General features: G+C 42.2%; 1 protein-coding gene across 9 annotated transcripts in view; it reads left to right on the top strand.

Annotated features, from left to right (window-relative positions):
• Positions 1-17,583, top strand: part of LOC136885071 (cGMP-dependent protein kinase, isozyme 1) — a 235,945-nt gene that overhangs the window by 58,177 nt on the left and 160,185 nt on the right. Inside the window, exon 1 of one of the 9 annotated variants that reach the window (XM_067157483.2) lies at positions 6,882-7,298. The exons of 7 other annotated variants lie outside the window; for them this stretch is intronic. In XM_067157483.2, the coding sequence (XP_067013584.2) occupies positions 7,292-7,298 (7 nt within the window). In that variant the 5' untranslated portion in view covers positions 6,882-7,291. Of the gene's footprint in view, positions 1-6,881; positions 7,299-17,583 lie in introns of those variants that run through there. One more of the 9 variants, XM_067157480.2, reaches the window with a different exon arrangement.

The following is a 17,583-nucleotide window of genomic DNA, read 5'->3' as shown; positions in this document are numbered from 1 at the left end:
CTTCTTCACCTCGTTCTTGTCATATTTCTATCCATCTCCAAACTGTCTTAAGACTACATGGTATTGCTTGTGCTATTGTTTGGGGGACCATGTGAGCCTCCCACATGCCAATAATACGGCCTCGATTCACCTGCGATAGGATAGGAGCCATCTTATTACAATGTTACAGTATAACGCCGGAATACACACACTATGTATTCAGCACTACCTGTTCACTCCCTTCCCCTCCTTTTCAGTGCTGGAGTGGCCTTCAACACTATCCCTTTACTCTCTCACCTCCTTTTCAGTACTGGAGTGGGGCAGTGTTGATTGTTTATGTCGGGACACCATTAATGTGCGTGCCTGTACAATATATTGCTAGCTGCCCACAGACATACAATATTATTGCATAACAATCAGGTTTGTGCAATAAATAGAATCGTGTGGAGATAATATTGCTGGTTGTGCAATATATTGTGCAAAAGCGCTCATAGACGTACAGTATGTGTGGCAATATATAGTCATTCCATGCCGGTATTTTGTTTGGTGAACACTCCTTTCTGTATCACAAAGCCGCTTCACTTCCTTCCGGAAGTTTGTACGTAGAGAACTGATTTTTAAAATAATTTCTTGCTTGTCGGCGTTCCGGTATTTTTCACGATATTTCTCGAGAAGCACCTCATTCTTTTCACCTTTTTTTAAACTCGATTCTTTGTAGATTTGCATCCAATAATGCATTGCCCCGCCCTCAACACATGATAATTCTACATTTTCCGTCTTCATTTCCCCCACCAATTTCTTCAAGTTCATTGCCTCCCTCTCCCTTAAGAGGCCCATAGACGTGCGATATTATTGCGCAAAATAGATTGTACAATATACAATCTTTGCTCTTAACGTCCCATAGAGCCGGAAGGCTTCGATAATCTCCAAAATAAACTTTTTCACCACCTGTTTGTCTGCCATCACGATATGTTCTCCCCCACTTGTTGACACCAACTGGCGGTACGAAATAAAAAAAGTTTAAAATATATTGCGCAAATCGCAAAATACTGTGCCGTGTGTTGGTAATATTGTTGCGATATCGCGTCCTCCCACCAGTTGGTATCAACAAGTGGGGGAGAACGTATCGTGATGGCAGATAAACAGGTGGTGAAAAAGTTTATTTTGGAGTTTATCGAAGCCTTCTGGCTCTATGGAACGTTACGAGCAAAGATTACCGTAATCGCGTTTTTAAAAAAAAGTGTGAACAGAACGAGGTGCTTATTGAGAAATATCGGGAAAAATACCCGAACGCCGACAAGCAAGAAGTTCTTTTTAAAAATCGCTTCTCTGCGTACAAACTTGCGGAAGGAAGTGAAGCGGCTTCGTGATACAGAAAAGAGTGTTCACCAAACAAAATGTCCGACTCGTTGGCTGAATGGTCAGCGTACTGGCCTTCGGTCCAGAGGGTCCCGGGTTCGATTCCCGATCGGATCGGGATTTTAACCTTAATTGGTTGACTCCAGTGGCCCGGGGGCTGGGTGTTTGTGCTGTCCCCAACATCCCTGCAACTCACACACCACACACAACACTATCCTCCACCACAATAACACGCAGTTACCTACACATGGCAGATGCCGCCCACCCTCATCGGAGGGTCTGCCTTACAAGGGCTGCACTCGGCTAGAAATAGCCATACGAGATTATTATTAACAAACAAAATGCCGGCATGGACTGACTGTTATTGCCACGTCTATGGGCCCCTTCATACTCACGTAGAGATAGCCTATAGTTCGGCCCACGAGAGTTGAAGTCTGACGTTTGAAGCCACCGACAAGAGAAAGTTGACTAATGCTTCTCGGAAAGGGTCTGTTGCTATGGCAATGATACACAGATTTCACCCAGAGAACCAGTCGTGATGTAAACATAAGCACGTGCTTGGATTAATGTTTATTGGTTAATGCTGCCGCGAGACACCTACGCGGAGACATGAAACTAGTTCGTTAGCCACATCATGGCTAATGCGATCCTAGATGCAAAATGTCCGAAACATAATTCCTCAAATAATTTAAGTCATAGAAATATACAAAAAACTACTTGTATTCAATGTTATTTAATATAAACAAGCATTTCGAATTGAAGAGCACAAGGGACCCATTCGCTCATGCTTGACCCGCCATTTTGTTAAGCTGTGAACGTAGGAAGCAAGCAGTACGGGCGTGAGTGAGTGACACATTATTTTTCTTGTGCGATGTGGATCACCGAGTTGAGTTCGTTAAGCATCGCAAAGGGAAACCTTTGAAAAGTGGCGGGAAGGCAATTGCATTGAATGTGTTTCATAAATTTTGTAAGAAATACCCGACTTTAAAGGATTTGCGAAGCTGACATCCGAGTTCACTTGTCTTTCGGAGTGGAGCATTAATACCGCGCGCAGCGAACGACTGCACCAAGGATTGGTAAGAACACCTGGGAAATCGAAGAAGTGCTTACTTGGAAGACGTTCGTCATAGTCTGATTAGGTAAAGTACCGGTACTGTACTTTTTATTCTTTTAATATTGCCTCTTCTAAGTTCCTCGCTAGAATTTTACTTGATTAAAATATTAAATGTGTGAAGTTTTACTTACCGTATATGCGCTGTTATGATTGATTTATTACGTATTTATGTTTCGGCCATAAATTCAAATCTACCTTTCTTTTCTGATAGGTTAAATATCGAGATGCCATTTATCATTCATTGTTGTTTATTTTTCGCGGACAGTGAGTATAATTTGTGCTGTAATCCGCATCACAATTGCCTGTCAACTACTGTACATGTTGACGTCAGTGGTATCCGGCAACAGTCTATGTACAGCTAATCCTGATGTAATCGCCGCATTCAAGCGAAGTAACGACAGTTTCAAGACTGCCCACGTGGTTCCTGCCATGTGTCCGAGAGTAACACAGTGATTCTCCAATCAGCGTTTAGACCGCGGATGGATACATACGGATACATATTTTTCTTTGTTTACATCAGGTTCGGTTCTCTCGGTGACGGGGGAATAACAGAGATACCACATTTAGCTATCGCCACGTGGGTTGGCTTGCTCTCAGTCGCTTTTTTGGATATTATTCGGAGTAGTACTGTGTTTGCTGTGTTAGCTGTTGCTGGTTTATGTTATAATTTAAATGTTTGTTTCCTGAATATTATTTTCGTTGTTAGTTTATTTTTTGTAAGTTATTCAGTGGCTAGTTGTACAGTTCTATTTTCTATTTAGGCCTAACATGTACATTTGTTGAGGTTATTGTCAGTTTAGTGAATATGAAATCTAATATTTATCGGCAATGACGTGTTCTGTCTTAAATGCCAGAATTATTAGCACGAGCTTAGGAACGGCTCAGGGTTTATTGAATTGCATTAGGCCAACATAGTTGATGAAATATTCAGCCTGTTTGAAAGGATGATATGCCGAAGATTGAGGTAACTATGACTTCATATTTACTGCTTTCGTCACTCAGATGTCCGACTTCAGTTCTCGTGGGCCCAACTATAGTGTGCGTGCGGTTGATCACGGGAATCGTTCTCTGTGCCATCTGTACAGGCTTAACGATCCATCTGTGCATGCGCGCCAGGGTGACTTTTGTCTGGTGAGCTTAGATCGACATTTTCCATCACTTAGACTGATTTTTTCTCCTCCTGTAAAATTTTAGAAATTGTCATAAGTCCTCTTTCAGTATTAAGCGATTTAAGTATCGTTGTTGAGTTGACGAGCGATAGACATGAGTTACATCGGCCAACCCCTAAAATAGCCGAAGCACCGTCTCAAGGCGTACAGTTAAAATTTGCTATATGTGCTGTTTTGAAGGGATTTTAATTTCACGATTTTCCGTTTATGATATAATTAACCAGATTATTTTGGTAACTGAGATTTGTATAGAATCAGTACGTAGCTAAGTTTCTTTAAATAATGGAAACTTTTAGTGTTTTGTGAAAAGTAAATAGCAAGAAACGTCAAAACAAGAGCATAAATAACAGTAGTCTGCCTAAAATATTCTTGAAGCAGTTTTTCCAACGCCAGCAACATCAGACGGTACTGGATCAGCTCATGTTCTCTCTCTTTCTTTCTCACTGTCAACATAAAATCTTATGGCTGTAGATCATCTGAAAATTTGTGTCACGGAAGTTAGCGTGATGGAAGTGTAACCCTAGCAACCGTGGAGGCTGTGATGTAAGGTATGGATAGATGGCCAGACAATATTACCTAGCAACCGTGCAGCCTGTGATGTAAGGTATGGATGGGTAGCCAGATAATGTTACCTAGCAACCGTACAGATTGTGATGTAAGGTATGGATAGATAGCCAGACAATGTTACGTAGCAACCCTGTAGGCTGTGATTTAAGGTATGGATGGGTAGCCAGACAATGTTACCTAGCAACCGTACAGGCTGTGATGTAAGGTATGAATAGATGGCCAGACAACGTTACCTGGCAACCCTGTAGGCTGTGATTTAAGGTATGGATGGGTAGCCAGACAATGTTACTAGCAACCGTGCAGCTTGTGATGTAAGGTATGGATGGGTGGCCAGACAATGTTACCTAGCAACCGTGCAGCCTGTGATGTAAGGTATGGATGGGTAGCCAGATAATGTTACCTAGCAACCGTACAGGCTGTGATGTAAGGTATGGATGGGTGGCCAGACAATGTTACCTAGCAACCGTGCAGCCTGTGATGTAAGGTATGGGTGGGTAGCCAGATAATGTTACCTAGCAGGCTGTGATGTAAGGTATGGATAGATGGCCAGACAACGTTACGTAGCAACCCTGTAGGCTGTGATTTAAGGTATGGATGGGTAGCCAGACAATGTTACCTAGCAACCGTGCAGCCTGTGATGTAAGGTATGGGTGGGTAGCCAGACAATGTTACCTAGCAACCGTACAGGCTGTGATGTAAGGTATGAATAGATGGTCACCGGGCGAGTTGGCCGTGCGTGTAGAGGCGCGCGGCTGTGAGCTTGCATCCGGGAGATAGTAGGTTCGAATCCCACTATCGGCAGCCCTGAAAATGGTTTTCCGTGGTTTCCCATTTTCACACCAGGCAAATGCTGGGGCTGTACCTTAATTAAGGCCACGGCCGCTTCCTTCCAACTCCTAGGCCTTTCCTATCCCATCGTCGCCATAAGACCTATCTGTGTCGGTGCGACGTAAAGCCCCTAGCAAAAAAAAAAAAAATAGATGGTCAGACAATGTCACCTGGCAACCCTGTAGGCTGTTATTTAAGGTACCGGTATGAATGGGTAGCCAGACAAAGTTACCTAGCAACTGTACAGGCTGTGATGTATGGTATGAATAGATGGCCAGACAATGTTACGTAGCAACCGTGCAGCTTGTGATGTAGCCTAAGGTATGGATGGGTAGCCAGATAATGTTACCTAGCAGCCGTGCAGCTTGTGATGTAGCCTAAGGTATGGATGGGTAGCCAGATAATGTTACCTAGCAACCGTGCAGCTTGTGATGTAAGGTGTGGATGGGTAGCCAGATAATGTTACCTAGCAACCGTGCAGCCTGTGATGTAAGGTATGGATGGGTAGCCAGATAATGTTACCTAGCAACCATGCAGCCTGTGATGTAAGGTATGGATGGGTAGCCAGACAATGTTACCTAGCAACCGTGCAGTCTGTGATGTAAGGTATGGATGGGTAGCCAGACAATGTTACCTAGCAACCGTGCAGCTTGTGATGTAAGGTGTGGATGGGTAGCCAGACAACGTTACCTAGCAACCGTGCAGCCTGTGATGTAAAGTATGGATAGATAGCCAGACAACGTTACGTAGCAACCCTGTAGGCTGTGATTTAAGGTATGGATGGGTAGCCAGACAATGTTACCTAGCAACCGTACAGGCTGTGATGTAAGGTGCGGATGGGTAGCCAGACAGTGTTACCTAGCAACCGTACAGGCTGTGATGTAAGGTATGGATGGGTAGTCAGATAATGTTACCTAGCAACCGTGCAGGCTGTGATGTAAGGTATGGATAGATGGCCAGACAACGTTACGTAGCAACCCTGTAGGCTGTGATTTAAGGTATGGATGGGTAGCCAGATAATGTTACCTAGCAACCGTACAGGCTATGATGTAAGGTGTGGATGGGTGGCCAGACAGTGTTACCTAGCAACCGTGTAGCGAGGTTACATATGTCTTATAGCTGATGAGCATCTGACATTTTCAGCCGTTGATGGATGGCCATGACCGAGAGATATACTTATGATTATTTGATTTTCACCAATGGGAACGTGGTTTCTTTTTGACATAAATATCTCTTATAACTGGACGTCATTTGAAAATTTGTGTAACGCGACAAAATGTGTGAAGGAAATGACGTCACATTACTCGTTATCATAGGTCTTGGTCGCCAAAGATGCTCTGTGAAATGATACAAATTAGATCGCTCGTTATCAATATTTGAATTTCATTTATTAAAAGACGTATTCATGATCATTAGCTTTTCGCAAAGGGAAATTATTTTTTTATTAACTTCTTCGAGTTGCAGCCTTCAAAGGAAAGTCGCGTTGCTAATCAAATAACGACACTAGTTTAAATCTATGTATCAATAAATTTGAATTTTCAAAGCAGTGAGCTCCCCAGATGTTCTATCCAAGCACCGCCACTGCGCGAGAGTCAACAACTGAATACTTTTACTGTTACCTTTCACAACCACCTAAGACGTTAAGTACTCAGGTAAGCACTGATACGGATTCTATTTACGAACAAAGAAAATATAATAATATCGGATAGATAATCTTTTTCTGATAAGATGTTCTTCTATATCAAGGTTGTGCTTATCTCGGGAATGATACACACAATACTGGATACTGACATTTCTCTCAAAGAATGAGAGGATTGACTACACCAGCAATATGCTCAGTACAACCGTTCGTGTGCAGTATCCGACACGAATGACGTGAGGCAACCCAGTAACAGGCTACGCAAAACGTACGGCAGACCCGAACTGCTTTGTATCATCTATGGTTGGGAGATGAGAAGAATGCACATGCCCGGTGAGGCACGGGGCGAGGGGTTTTCACCAGCAGAGCCAGTGACGCAATGGTTACCATAGCAACTCCGCTACTACCCAGGCGACTTCTACTGGCAGCTCTTCGCTCTTGTCAGTTGTAATCTAGCAAACTGCAAAGTGTGAGTCAATGGTTTCGTGTAGCAGATAAGAGCCGATCTGCCTGAGCAGAACAGGAAGTTCGTGCTTGCAGGCCACATTCCTCATTCTTGCATTCTTCTCATCTCTACACAGTACCTACAGTGTTTCTCAACGGACGTGCGGCGAGATTCTCTACGTGTGCTGTGAAATGCCCGGTATGTAAAAGTGTTTAAAATAATTTCATTCAATATTTACTGTCCAGAAGGAACAAGAGAAATTAGATGGGTGATGAGTAGTAAGGCAACAAAGCAGAGATCAAAGTCTCTGTGCAGTGCGGGGGTAAAAGATTGTACAGACAGCAAATTTACCCAGGATTGTGGGATATAGCGGTCACGGGAGGTGGGGGGGAGGATACACATCAAAACTGGGAAGAAATAAAGGCTACAAAATGGTAAGTTTTTTAAAGCTCTCTGAGCGAATTTCGACTGAGAGGTTAAGGTTGAGAGTTTACCAATAGTGCAGTAATAATTCTTTTTTTTTTTTTTTTTTTTTTTTTGAGATTTTGATTCAGTACTATACAATAAAACTTTCACCAAAGGAACAATAATTACACATGTATTACAATTAAATAGAAGTACGACGTGTTTATACAATTTAAGAATATTTTCTGTTTGACTACACACCAAGAAACTAATACACGAAAGAGACTGCCAGACTGACGAATGCGTGTGGCAAGCGGGTGAAACATACCTTGGCAATGTATATACCCCTGCTACCCTTCTTCACACCACATGCTAAGTCTCCACTACTGCTGTGGCGCTGTACAGATCGGTTAGCCAAGACGAACGAATTTTTGTGCGTATTTCCGTTAGTAATTTAGTTATTAATTAAAGAAAAGAAAGGAACGAATTAGCTTATAATATAACAGGACTTGTACAGACGACCTTTTTGAATAATTCCTAGTTTCAGCCGACTAAAATGGAATACCTATGTAATGTTTGCTCCAAAAAGTGGGGGTCGGTTGCCCCCTCCTCGCTCCCCCCCCCCCCCCCCAATCGCCGCTACTGCCTCTGTGTAGGGTCATTCATCAAGAGTTACCGCCACTTATGGTGCTGATTAATAAATAATCAAGGTGTATCAGAACTACACTGACAAGAAAAAAAAGAATCAGAGATGCTCTTCGTGTCACGTTAAGAAAAATGGTGCAATCGGATTGACGGAGGAAATAATAATATAATGGCGTATGGCCTCCAGAGAGGCCTGGTGCAGGTCTTTTTCTCGTAGACGGCCTATTAGGCAACCTGCATGTCTGTAAAGATGAGGGCCCTACCTAGGATGATTTCTAATAGTGAATATGCCACACACACCCAGCCCCCGAGCCATTGGAATTAACCAATTAAGGTTAAAATCCTCGACCCGGCCGGGAATCGAACACGGGACCCTCTGAACCGAAGGCCACTACACTGACCATTCAGCCAACGAGTCAAACACGGAGGAAATGTTTCTTTTCTAGAAAATGAGTTTACTTTGTTATTTCCGGACGCGCGATTCAAATGGATGAACTTGCCGTATTTTTGCTATGCCAGAGCGCCAGCCGCAACCTATTGCTGTGCGTCAGAGGAGAGAAGGGAAAGTGGCAGACAGAGGTAATGCTCGGTGCAAATGCACAAGTTCCTCGTTCGTTTCGCATAGTCACTTCCCAGTATAGATGGGGAATCTGATTCATTTAGAAGAACCGATTCATTTGAAACGATTCACTAAAATGATTCTTTCATTTGATTCGTTCATTCGATTACCACGTGACGGAGAGCCGAAAGTGAAACCGTAGACTCAGATGAACCATTCTTTTTTAGAGGTTATAGTCGAAAAATGCTGCACAACTGTCCGACTAATACTTTCTAAACTTCAGTAGCTACCATTCGAAACTATACGAAAATCGAATTTGAAATTTATAGTAGATATGAACATTCCATGGCATGGATTACAATATACTGACACTAGACGCGACTAACCATGTTCACAGAATAAACCACACGTCTCACACACTGATTGACCTTATTATAACAAACAATCCGCAGAAAGTGGTAAAACATGGACAGCTTGCTGTACCAGGTATTTCGACCCACGATCTCATATACTTATGTTACTCTCTCAAGGCACCAAAGTACAAAACCAGGTACATAATGCGAAGAGACTTTAAGCATTTTAATACTGAGATAATACGAAATGAAGCATATCAATTGCCGTGGAATGACATTCTACTGACTAATGACATTGATGATAAGGTTGACAGACTGAACTCTTTAATATTAGGACTGTATGACAAACACGCTCCGAAGAAGCAAATTCGAGTTTCTCACCCTTCGTCTCCTTGGCTAACAAATGAAATTAAGTCGGTCATGGCAAATCGTGATGCATGGTATAGGCGATTTAGGCGAACTGAAAGCACTAGTGATTTCGAAAATTACCGTATTCTTCGAAATCAAGTTAAGAAATTAATTCGTAACAGCAAGTATAAATATATTCAAGAGATAACAAACAGACGAAACTCAGCACTAATATGGAAACATTTGCATCAGATGGGTATAGGTCGCAGCCTGACCATGCAGACACCCAGTATACCACTTGATGATCTAAATTCTCATTTTACGAAAGCAGCATACACTAATAATGATATTACTGACAATAATGACTATGATGCTAACTATCCTAATAATGATAATGATAATAATAATAATCATCATCATCAACCAGTTGATGACCTAACTGATGATGATATTAACGCCATAAATGCTCATTCCCGAGTAAATCAAGTAAAATTCACTTTCAAAAAAGTTGGGGCGAACGATGTGAAGCGTGTAATTTACTCCCTCAAGTCTGATGCTCCGGGTAATGACGACATACCATTATCTTTCATAAAAAATATTATTGGTGCCATATTACCTATTCTGACGCATATATTTAATCATTGCCTCGTGCAGGGAGTATTCCCAACTCTGTGGAAGCACGGTATCGTCATTCCTATTCCTAAGAAGAATTCTCCTAGTTTACCATCAGATTATCGCCCTATATCCATTCTCCCACCCCTTTCCAAAGTACTAGAACGCTTGGTACACGAACAAGTCCTCACTTACTTGACTAACTTCTCACTGCTTGACCCTTACCAATCTGGTTTCAAGAAAGGACACAGCACAACGACTGCCCTACTGAAAGTAACTGATGATATCCGACAGGCAATGGACACTCGACAAGTGACTGTACTGATTCTACTTGATTTTTCTAGTGCTTTTGATACTGTTGTTCCTCAACTGCTACTTTCAAAATTGGATTCATTAAATTTCAGCAAGACGGCAATAAACTTTTTCAGTTCGTACCTCAAAAATCGCCGTCAGTGTGTCAAAGTAAATAATAGCAGATCTGAGTGGCTTAACAAACCCGTCGGTGTCCCCCAAGGGTCTGTACTTGGACCATTGCTGTTTGCAATTTACTTACACGATGTTGCCAAATCGATTACACATTGCAAGTATCATCTTTATGCTGATGATCTGCAGATCTGCTACCACTCAAGAACTGATAAAATTCAGAGTGCTGTAGAAAACGTTAATGCTGATTTAAGTCTCATAAGTAATTTTGCATTGAGTAACAATCTCAAAATTAATCCTCTTAAAACGCAAGCAATAATCATTGGTACTTCAAAAAACTTACACGTCTTAAAACAATACGAAATTCCTCCTGTAGCACTAAACAATACCATTATTCCATTTTGTGAAACAATTATGAATCTTGGTGTGGCTGTAAGCGAAACATTGAACTGGTCGCAACATGTGATGAAAGTGTGCCAAAAGGTATATCAAAGCCTGCATCCTCTGAAGCGGTTTAAAAATATATTTCCTCGGTCCTTGAAAATAAAGCTCATTCAATCACTCTTGTTTCCAATTCTCGAATACTGTGATACAGTTTTTACTGATATCAATAACGAGCAAAGCATGAGACTGCAACGTGCCCAAAATGCATGCATCAGGTATGCATTCGACATACAACCATACGCCCATGTATCCCCATTCTATACACAATTATCTTGGTTACGACTGAATGGCAGACGTAGACTCCACGCAACTACTTTGGTGTATCAAGTGCTTTCTGAAAACACTCCTCCTTACCTATCCACCAGATTTCGCTACCTTAGTTCCCTGCACCTGTTCAATACCCGGTCAGGCTGTACGCTAGAAATTCCTGTGCATCGAACCGCAACCTACAACAGATCGTTCACTATCACCGCCACGAGCTGGTGGAATGAACTCCCCAATGACATCAGGGAAGCTAAATCTAAGACAAAATTTAAAATCCTTTGCCAGCGTCATCTTTTAAGCACTTCCAATCTTTCTTGAGTGTGAATGGGATGCATGAATGAGAGTGAATATGGTTGTTTATTGCAATGTGTTCCTGTATATAATTTAGTTATACTTTACTCACCTTAGTTTAGTTAGTGATACTTTAGTTGCTTTAGTTATACTTTAGGTTGTAAAGATTTCATATGTTTAAATTTTATGTAAAATAGACATTGTATATACATGAAGTGGTTAAGTGTAAGAAAGGGCCGGGAGCCCTAACTTCGCCACAATAAAGACGCTTTAATAATAATAATAATAACATTTTTGTGGCCATGTTCCACATGTTAGTTCAGAGTAGTTCACGAGAACGGGAACGGGAACCTTGAAATAAACTTAACCTAACATTTCGCAACGAGCTGGAAGTGTTTTGAAACGACATGATAACTTCTTAATTTTTAAAAAACAAATATTTTTCCTTGTAAGGTTAGTTTAGGAGCATTTGACTTGTGACCCGAACTTTTAGTTAAGGTTAAATAAGTAATAACAGAGTCGTTCTTCACAAGTTGTCATTGAATCAAAAATGGTGGATACCCGATTTGGTGGTATGAATCAGAACGAAGGAGGAACCAAGGAACGAGTTGCGGCTGCCATCTCTCGATTCACCTTTCGATTCACAAGCGAATCGATTCATTTCGTTCCCTGAATCATGATTCAATCGTTCACTGCAATGACTCGTTCATTATGAATCACTCGTTCAGAATCTTCCCATCTCTACTTCCCAGCCCCAGTAGGCAGTGCACAGTTTATTCTACACACACTGACTACTATGTGAACTCCGTGGAAAGAGAAGATGAACTTGTACCAAGAATACAGGCAGCATTCCAAGTCATTCGCGACACACCACACATCCTGAACAGAGTCCAGATGTCAGTTACTACACCGTTGTGAACTGTACATCGAAGTAGGAGGGGAGGATATTGAACATATACTGTAATCAAATCATTGGGTGTACTGTTTCCTTCGTTCAGTATTTCATTCCATCTACAATGTTGTGAGTGAAGGAATACACAATCGTGGGGCAGCAGCGTTGTATCTTCGACCGTGTTAAATAATAAAGAACGTTACTGCGACCGACAGACGAGAGGAGAAACGATCTCGTGACAAGTGTGCCTTAATTACAGCGTATTCTTGTATTGTGTGTGCAATTACGGCCGTTTAATAAAAGAACTGTGGATATTACCTGTAAGGACAATTCTATGCGATTCGAACGAGCAAACTTGTCCGTACGCGCGGAGCATTATCTCTGTTTCCATCATGCACCCCACTTCCCATCCCTCCCCTTCTCTTCCGTGAAGCACGGCAGCGGCTTGTGCTCTGGCATAACAAGTACGGCGAGTTCGTCAATTTGAATCGCGCGCCAGGAAGTAACAAAGTAACGTCACTTTCTGGAAAAGAAAAATGTTGTCCACCAATCCCATTGCACAGTCGTTCTTAACATAACACGAAGAGCAGTCCTGATTTTTTCTTGTAGGTATAGTTCTGATACTCCCTGTATTTTCTGCTAAAATACAGGGTCTTTCATAAAGAATGAACCGATTTCATCAAGCTATAGTTTCCCAACAGTCAGTAGTACAAGATTAAACCTAAGACACATGTGTTTGACTGATGTTCAAGTTTAGTACTACAAGTGTTCAATATGACCACCACCAGCAGCACGGACCACATCAAGGCGATAAGACAATTCTTCCCAAACGCGTTGCAGCATATCACGATCCACTGAGATGATCACACGTGTTATCCGCTCTTGAAGGCCATCCAGTGTAATGGGTAGTGGCGGAACATAAAACGTGTCCTTGACGTATCCCCACAGGAAGAAGTCGCAAGGAGTGAGGTCTAGGGATCTGGGAGGCCATGCGAGTAGAGCACGATCCGTAGCAGTGTTGAATGGAGTCGGGGAGGGGAGGGGAGGAAGGCGCGGAGCACTCTACTGACTACTAATAGAAATGCGAGGCCGCGCCCTTTGTAACGATATGCGACTTGTTCCGCTGCGTGGCTTGAGTACGGCGCAATAAGCCTTCGAAATCGGTTCATTCTTTATGAAAGACTCTGTATATCAAATGAACCTGTGCACTAGCTCAATACTTCCAGAGACCGGGCGAGTTGGCCGTGCGGTTAGGGGCGCGCAGCTATGAGCTTGCATCCGGGAGATAGTGGGTTCGAGCCCCACTGTCAGCAGCCCTGAAAATGGTTTTCCGTGGTTTCCCACTTTCGCACCAGGCAAATGCTGGGGCTGTACCTTAATTAAGGCCACGGCCGCTTCCTTCCCACTCCTAGGCCTTTCCTATCCCATCGTCGCCATAAGACGGTGCGACGTTAAACCAATTAAAAAACTTCCAGAGTTGTAACAATTTGAAAGCTGTTTGTAGAACACAATGATCTTTAGTTCCTAACGTAAAATTATACATGTATACTTCATTGTTAACTGTTACGTCTTTCAGCGTTCATTCTGCAAGTCTCTTGGAATTAATCGACAGGCAGCGTGATTTTGCACTTTGTTAACATGACTCTGTCACTGCTTACACTGCGAATAACTACATGAGAGAAAATCGCTATCCACAGAACACAGTTATTAGTAGGGACTTGTAGCCCCCTCGGTCTTGCCAATATGGGTATGGCGTGCCCCCTCCCTCCTCGCTTAACGCATGCTGCAGGTAGACAGCACGCTACAAGCCTGTTGTGATTGAAATGGGCACAATGATGGATCACGGCCGACTGGATCCCTCGCTGCGCTCCTGTAAGGAGCTAGCTAGAGCGACGCATCAACTCGGCCGTGGATGGATGCATAAAATTAGCAAATAATCCACTAGAGGTAGCACTGGCGCTGCAGTCGCGTGCGAAGTTGAACGAGCGCGCTGTTTGGCAAAAGCTGGATTGTTCGGCACTGTCACTACTGGAGTTTCTCGATAAAATGCAGTCTTATACTTCTCTTAAGGAAAATGTTAGTCTCCTGGGCAGCTTATGGCTGCACAGGGAGGTTCATAAAAAGCAAAGGCGTATTATTTAAACAGGTATGTTTATTTGAAATTCATTTTCGTGCGATTAAAATAATAATTTGTGTGACACGTATCGCCATGTCGATTGCCCTACTTGCGCTGACTTCGCGGTTTCTTTCGCTGTCGGCGTGAATGAGGTTCAATGGACTTTACCATGAAGACTGAAAGAAATGTTTTAGAAAATATAAGGGAAGACATTTTTCTTTCACTGAATGGCCATGTCTTTGAGAGCGAATATCCAGAAAATCCAATGAAGAAGTCTACAAATATAGGCCTATGTATAGGCTACATCGTGTTGGCAGATCATACATCATGATCCCAATGTTAGATGTAGGTTAACAAAGACAATTTTGTTTCGTAACCAGTAGGTTTATACACTGTTACTCTTCATTATAATCAGAACGTAATATTGATTTCTCAACATATTTCTTACAGCGCTGATTGTATTGATGGGTATAATTGCCTCCTCATGGCCATGATTACTCAGTGTTTAGAGGTTAACCTGGTGTATTTCTTTTCTTTTCTTGTAATGCGCCAACGGCCGTAGCCGTGTTGAAACACCGGATCCCGTGAGATCTCCGAAGTTAAGCAACATTGGGCGTGGTCAGGAGTTGGATGGGTTGCCACGCGCTGTTGGTGGGGGGTAAGGGAATGGAGGAGCGGAAAGGAAGTGGCCACCCTACCGCACGTAAACTCCGGCTCAGGAACACCTCTGCGGAGGTTCGGACCTGCCTTCGGGCAGAATAACCCGTACCTCTTGTAATGCCACTGATGTGCATGATACTGAGCGAGTGGTTGCGGGTTTTGGGTCGCGTAGGTGTGAACTTGTATTCGGGAGATGGTGGGTTCGAACTCCACTGCCGGTAACCTTGAGAATGCTTTTGCGTAATTTCCCATTGTTACACCTGGGGCTGTACCTTAATTAAGGCCACGGCCGCGGCGGCCCCAGGTTCGATTCCCGGCCGGGTCAGGGTTTTTTAATTATAATAATTAATATCCCTGGCTTGGGGACTGGGTGTTTGTGACGTCCTTAATCTTCCTTTCCTCACACACAACATTCCACACTACCGCCATTCCAATTAAACGCAGGTTCATAAATTATGGTGCCGGAAGGGGCAAAAGATCCACATGGGTTGACGCCCCGAACAAATAGCATTTTAAAAAAGCCCTTTCCTATCACATCGTCTCCATAATATCTATCTATATCGGTGTGAAGTAAGGTAAATTATAAACAAACTATTATTGTAAAGATTTTTTCAGTTCTCTTCAATCATATCATTTACACTCTCACTTTCCATTAAAGGAAACAACTTAAAATCTTAAAGCAAATCAAACATTTCACGAGAAGCTAAATAAAAATCTCCACAATAAACTGAAACCACAACTGAGTGTCATACTTCCATTTGTAATCACGTTCAGAATATAGTGATGACAATAGTAATAATATTATTGGCTTTACGCCCCACTAATTACTTTTACCGTTTTCGGAGACGCCGGGGTCCCGAAAGTTTGTCCCATGGGAGTTCCTTTACGTGTCGGTGAATTTCCGATGCGAGGCTGACATATTTGAGCAACAAATGCCACTGGACTGAGCTAGGATCGAACCTGCCAAACTCGGGCTCAAAAAGCCAGCGCCTTAATCGGCAGTGACAATATTTTGTCTACTTTGCTCCAAAATCTCACCAACGCTTTTAGGCCCCAAAACACTCTGATTCGCTTCGTACGAAAGAGAATGTTTTCGGTCGTTGAGCAAAATTATGCTGTACTCCTGCCCATTTATTACTTTTACACAAGAGATTACGAAATATACGTATCCCCATTCTAAAGGTATGTTATTAGACGACTTAACATGAACAGTAGATTGATTTTGCAACTGAACACCGTCCTCTCTAATCAAGCACTTGTTCTGTATTTCTTCTTTCTGGCCTTTCTGTCTACTGGACAGAAACGTCGCAAGTATATTGTAGTCGCTGAGAATGTTTACATGTATGAATTTTAAACAATATCGATATACACACAGTTTTAAAAGTCCCCTATTTACAATGATGAGCACAGCAGAGCGATCTGCTTGCCAAACAGCAGAGATTTCAACATGCTCGGCTGGTTACAATGATTCTCTCGCAGACGGTGGCACTGCTGCTTCCTCTAGGCCCGGTTTCTTCAACGAATGTTAAGTGTTAACACTGCTGTTAAGGAGACTTAACACACAATTTAACAAAATGGTCGTCTCATCAAGGCCCGGTTTCATCAACACATGTTAGTACTTAACAAGGTGTTAAATCATTTTAACATACGATTTAAGAAAATTTGCGTTTCATTGACAAATGTTAACATTAACAAATGTTAAACTGCGTATTAAAGTTAACATCAGCCATTTCCAATGTTAAATGGCTAACATTAGCATTTAGCAACCTGTTCCAAAATGGCTGCTGTGAATCTCGCTTTCGAGGCGGAATTGCTCTATTTAGATCTTTTACAAAACAATCCTGATCGAAGAAGAGTTCAGCGACGTAATGACTTTGAAAATTTGACGGATCCGAAATTTCTTCATAGATACAGGTTATCGAAAACAGTCGTTGCTAAGGTTATTGACGAAATTCAAGTGAGGTTAGAATATCCTACGAAGAGAATCTTACCTCTTTCTCCAATGTTGCAGGTACTGATAATAATACGAGTTTTTGCTACTGGTTATTTTCACATAATGGCCGGAGACAGTGCTGGAATTTCTAAAGCCACTGTTAATAGAGTTGTTTGTCGAGTGTCTGCAGCAATAGCATCCATGAGAAGGAGGTATATAACATTCCTTTCAGTAGAAGAGCGTCAGCAAATTATCTGCGACTTCTATGAAATAAGCCGTTTTCCTGGTGTTCGTTCTACGTGCAATAGATTGCACATATGTAAGAATCCAATCACCTGGAGGCAATTGGGCCGAAATATATCGTAATCGAAAGGGATATTTCTCTGTTAATGTTCATGTTCAGGTGATTAGTGAGCCTAACCTCCAAATCAGGGATATACTTGCTAGGTGGTCTTGTTCTGCACAAACAATACAATATTTAATAACTCCCATATCGGAGCACAGTTTGAAGTGGGACAATTAACGAAGTGATTTTGTT

Source organism: Anabrus simplex, chromosome 13 (assembly GCF_040414725.1).
Source record: "Anabrus simplex isolate iqAnaSimp1 chromosome 13, ASM4041472v1, whole genome shotgun sequence".
Taxonomy (NCBI): domain Eukaryota; kingdom Metazoa; phylum Arthropoda; class Insecta; order Orthoptera; family Tettigoniidae; genus Anabrus; species Anabrus simplex.
Note: the sequence above shows the minus strand (reverse complement) of the source record. Positions and strands in the feature narration are given on the sequence as shown.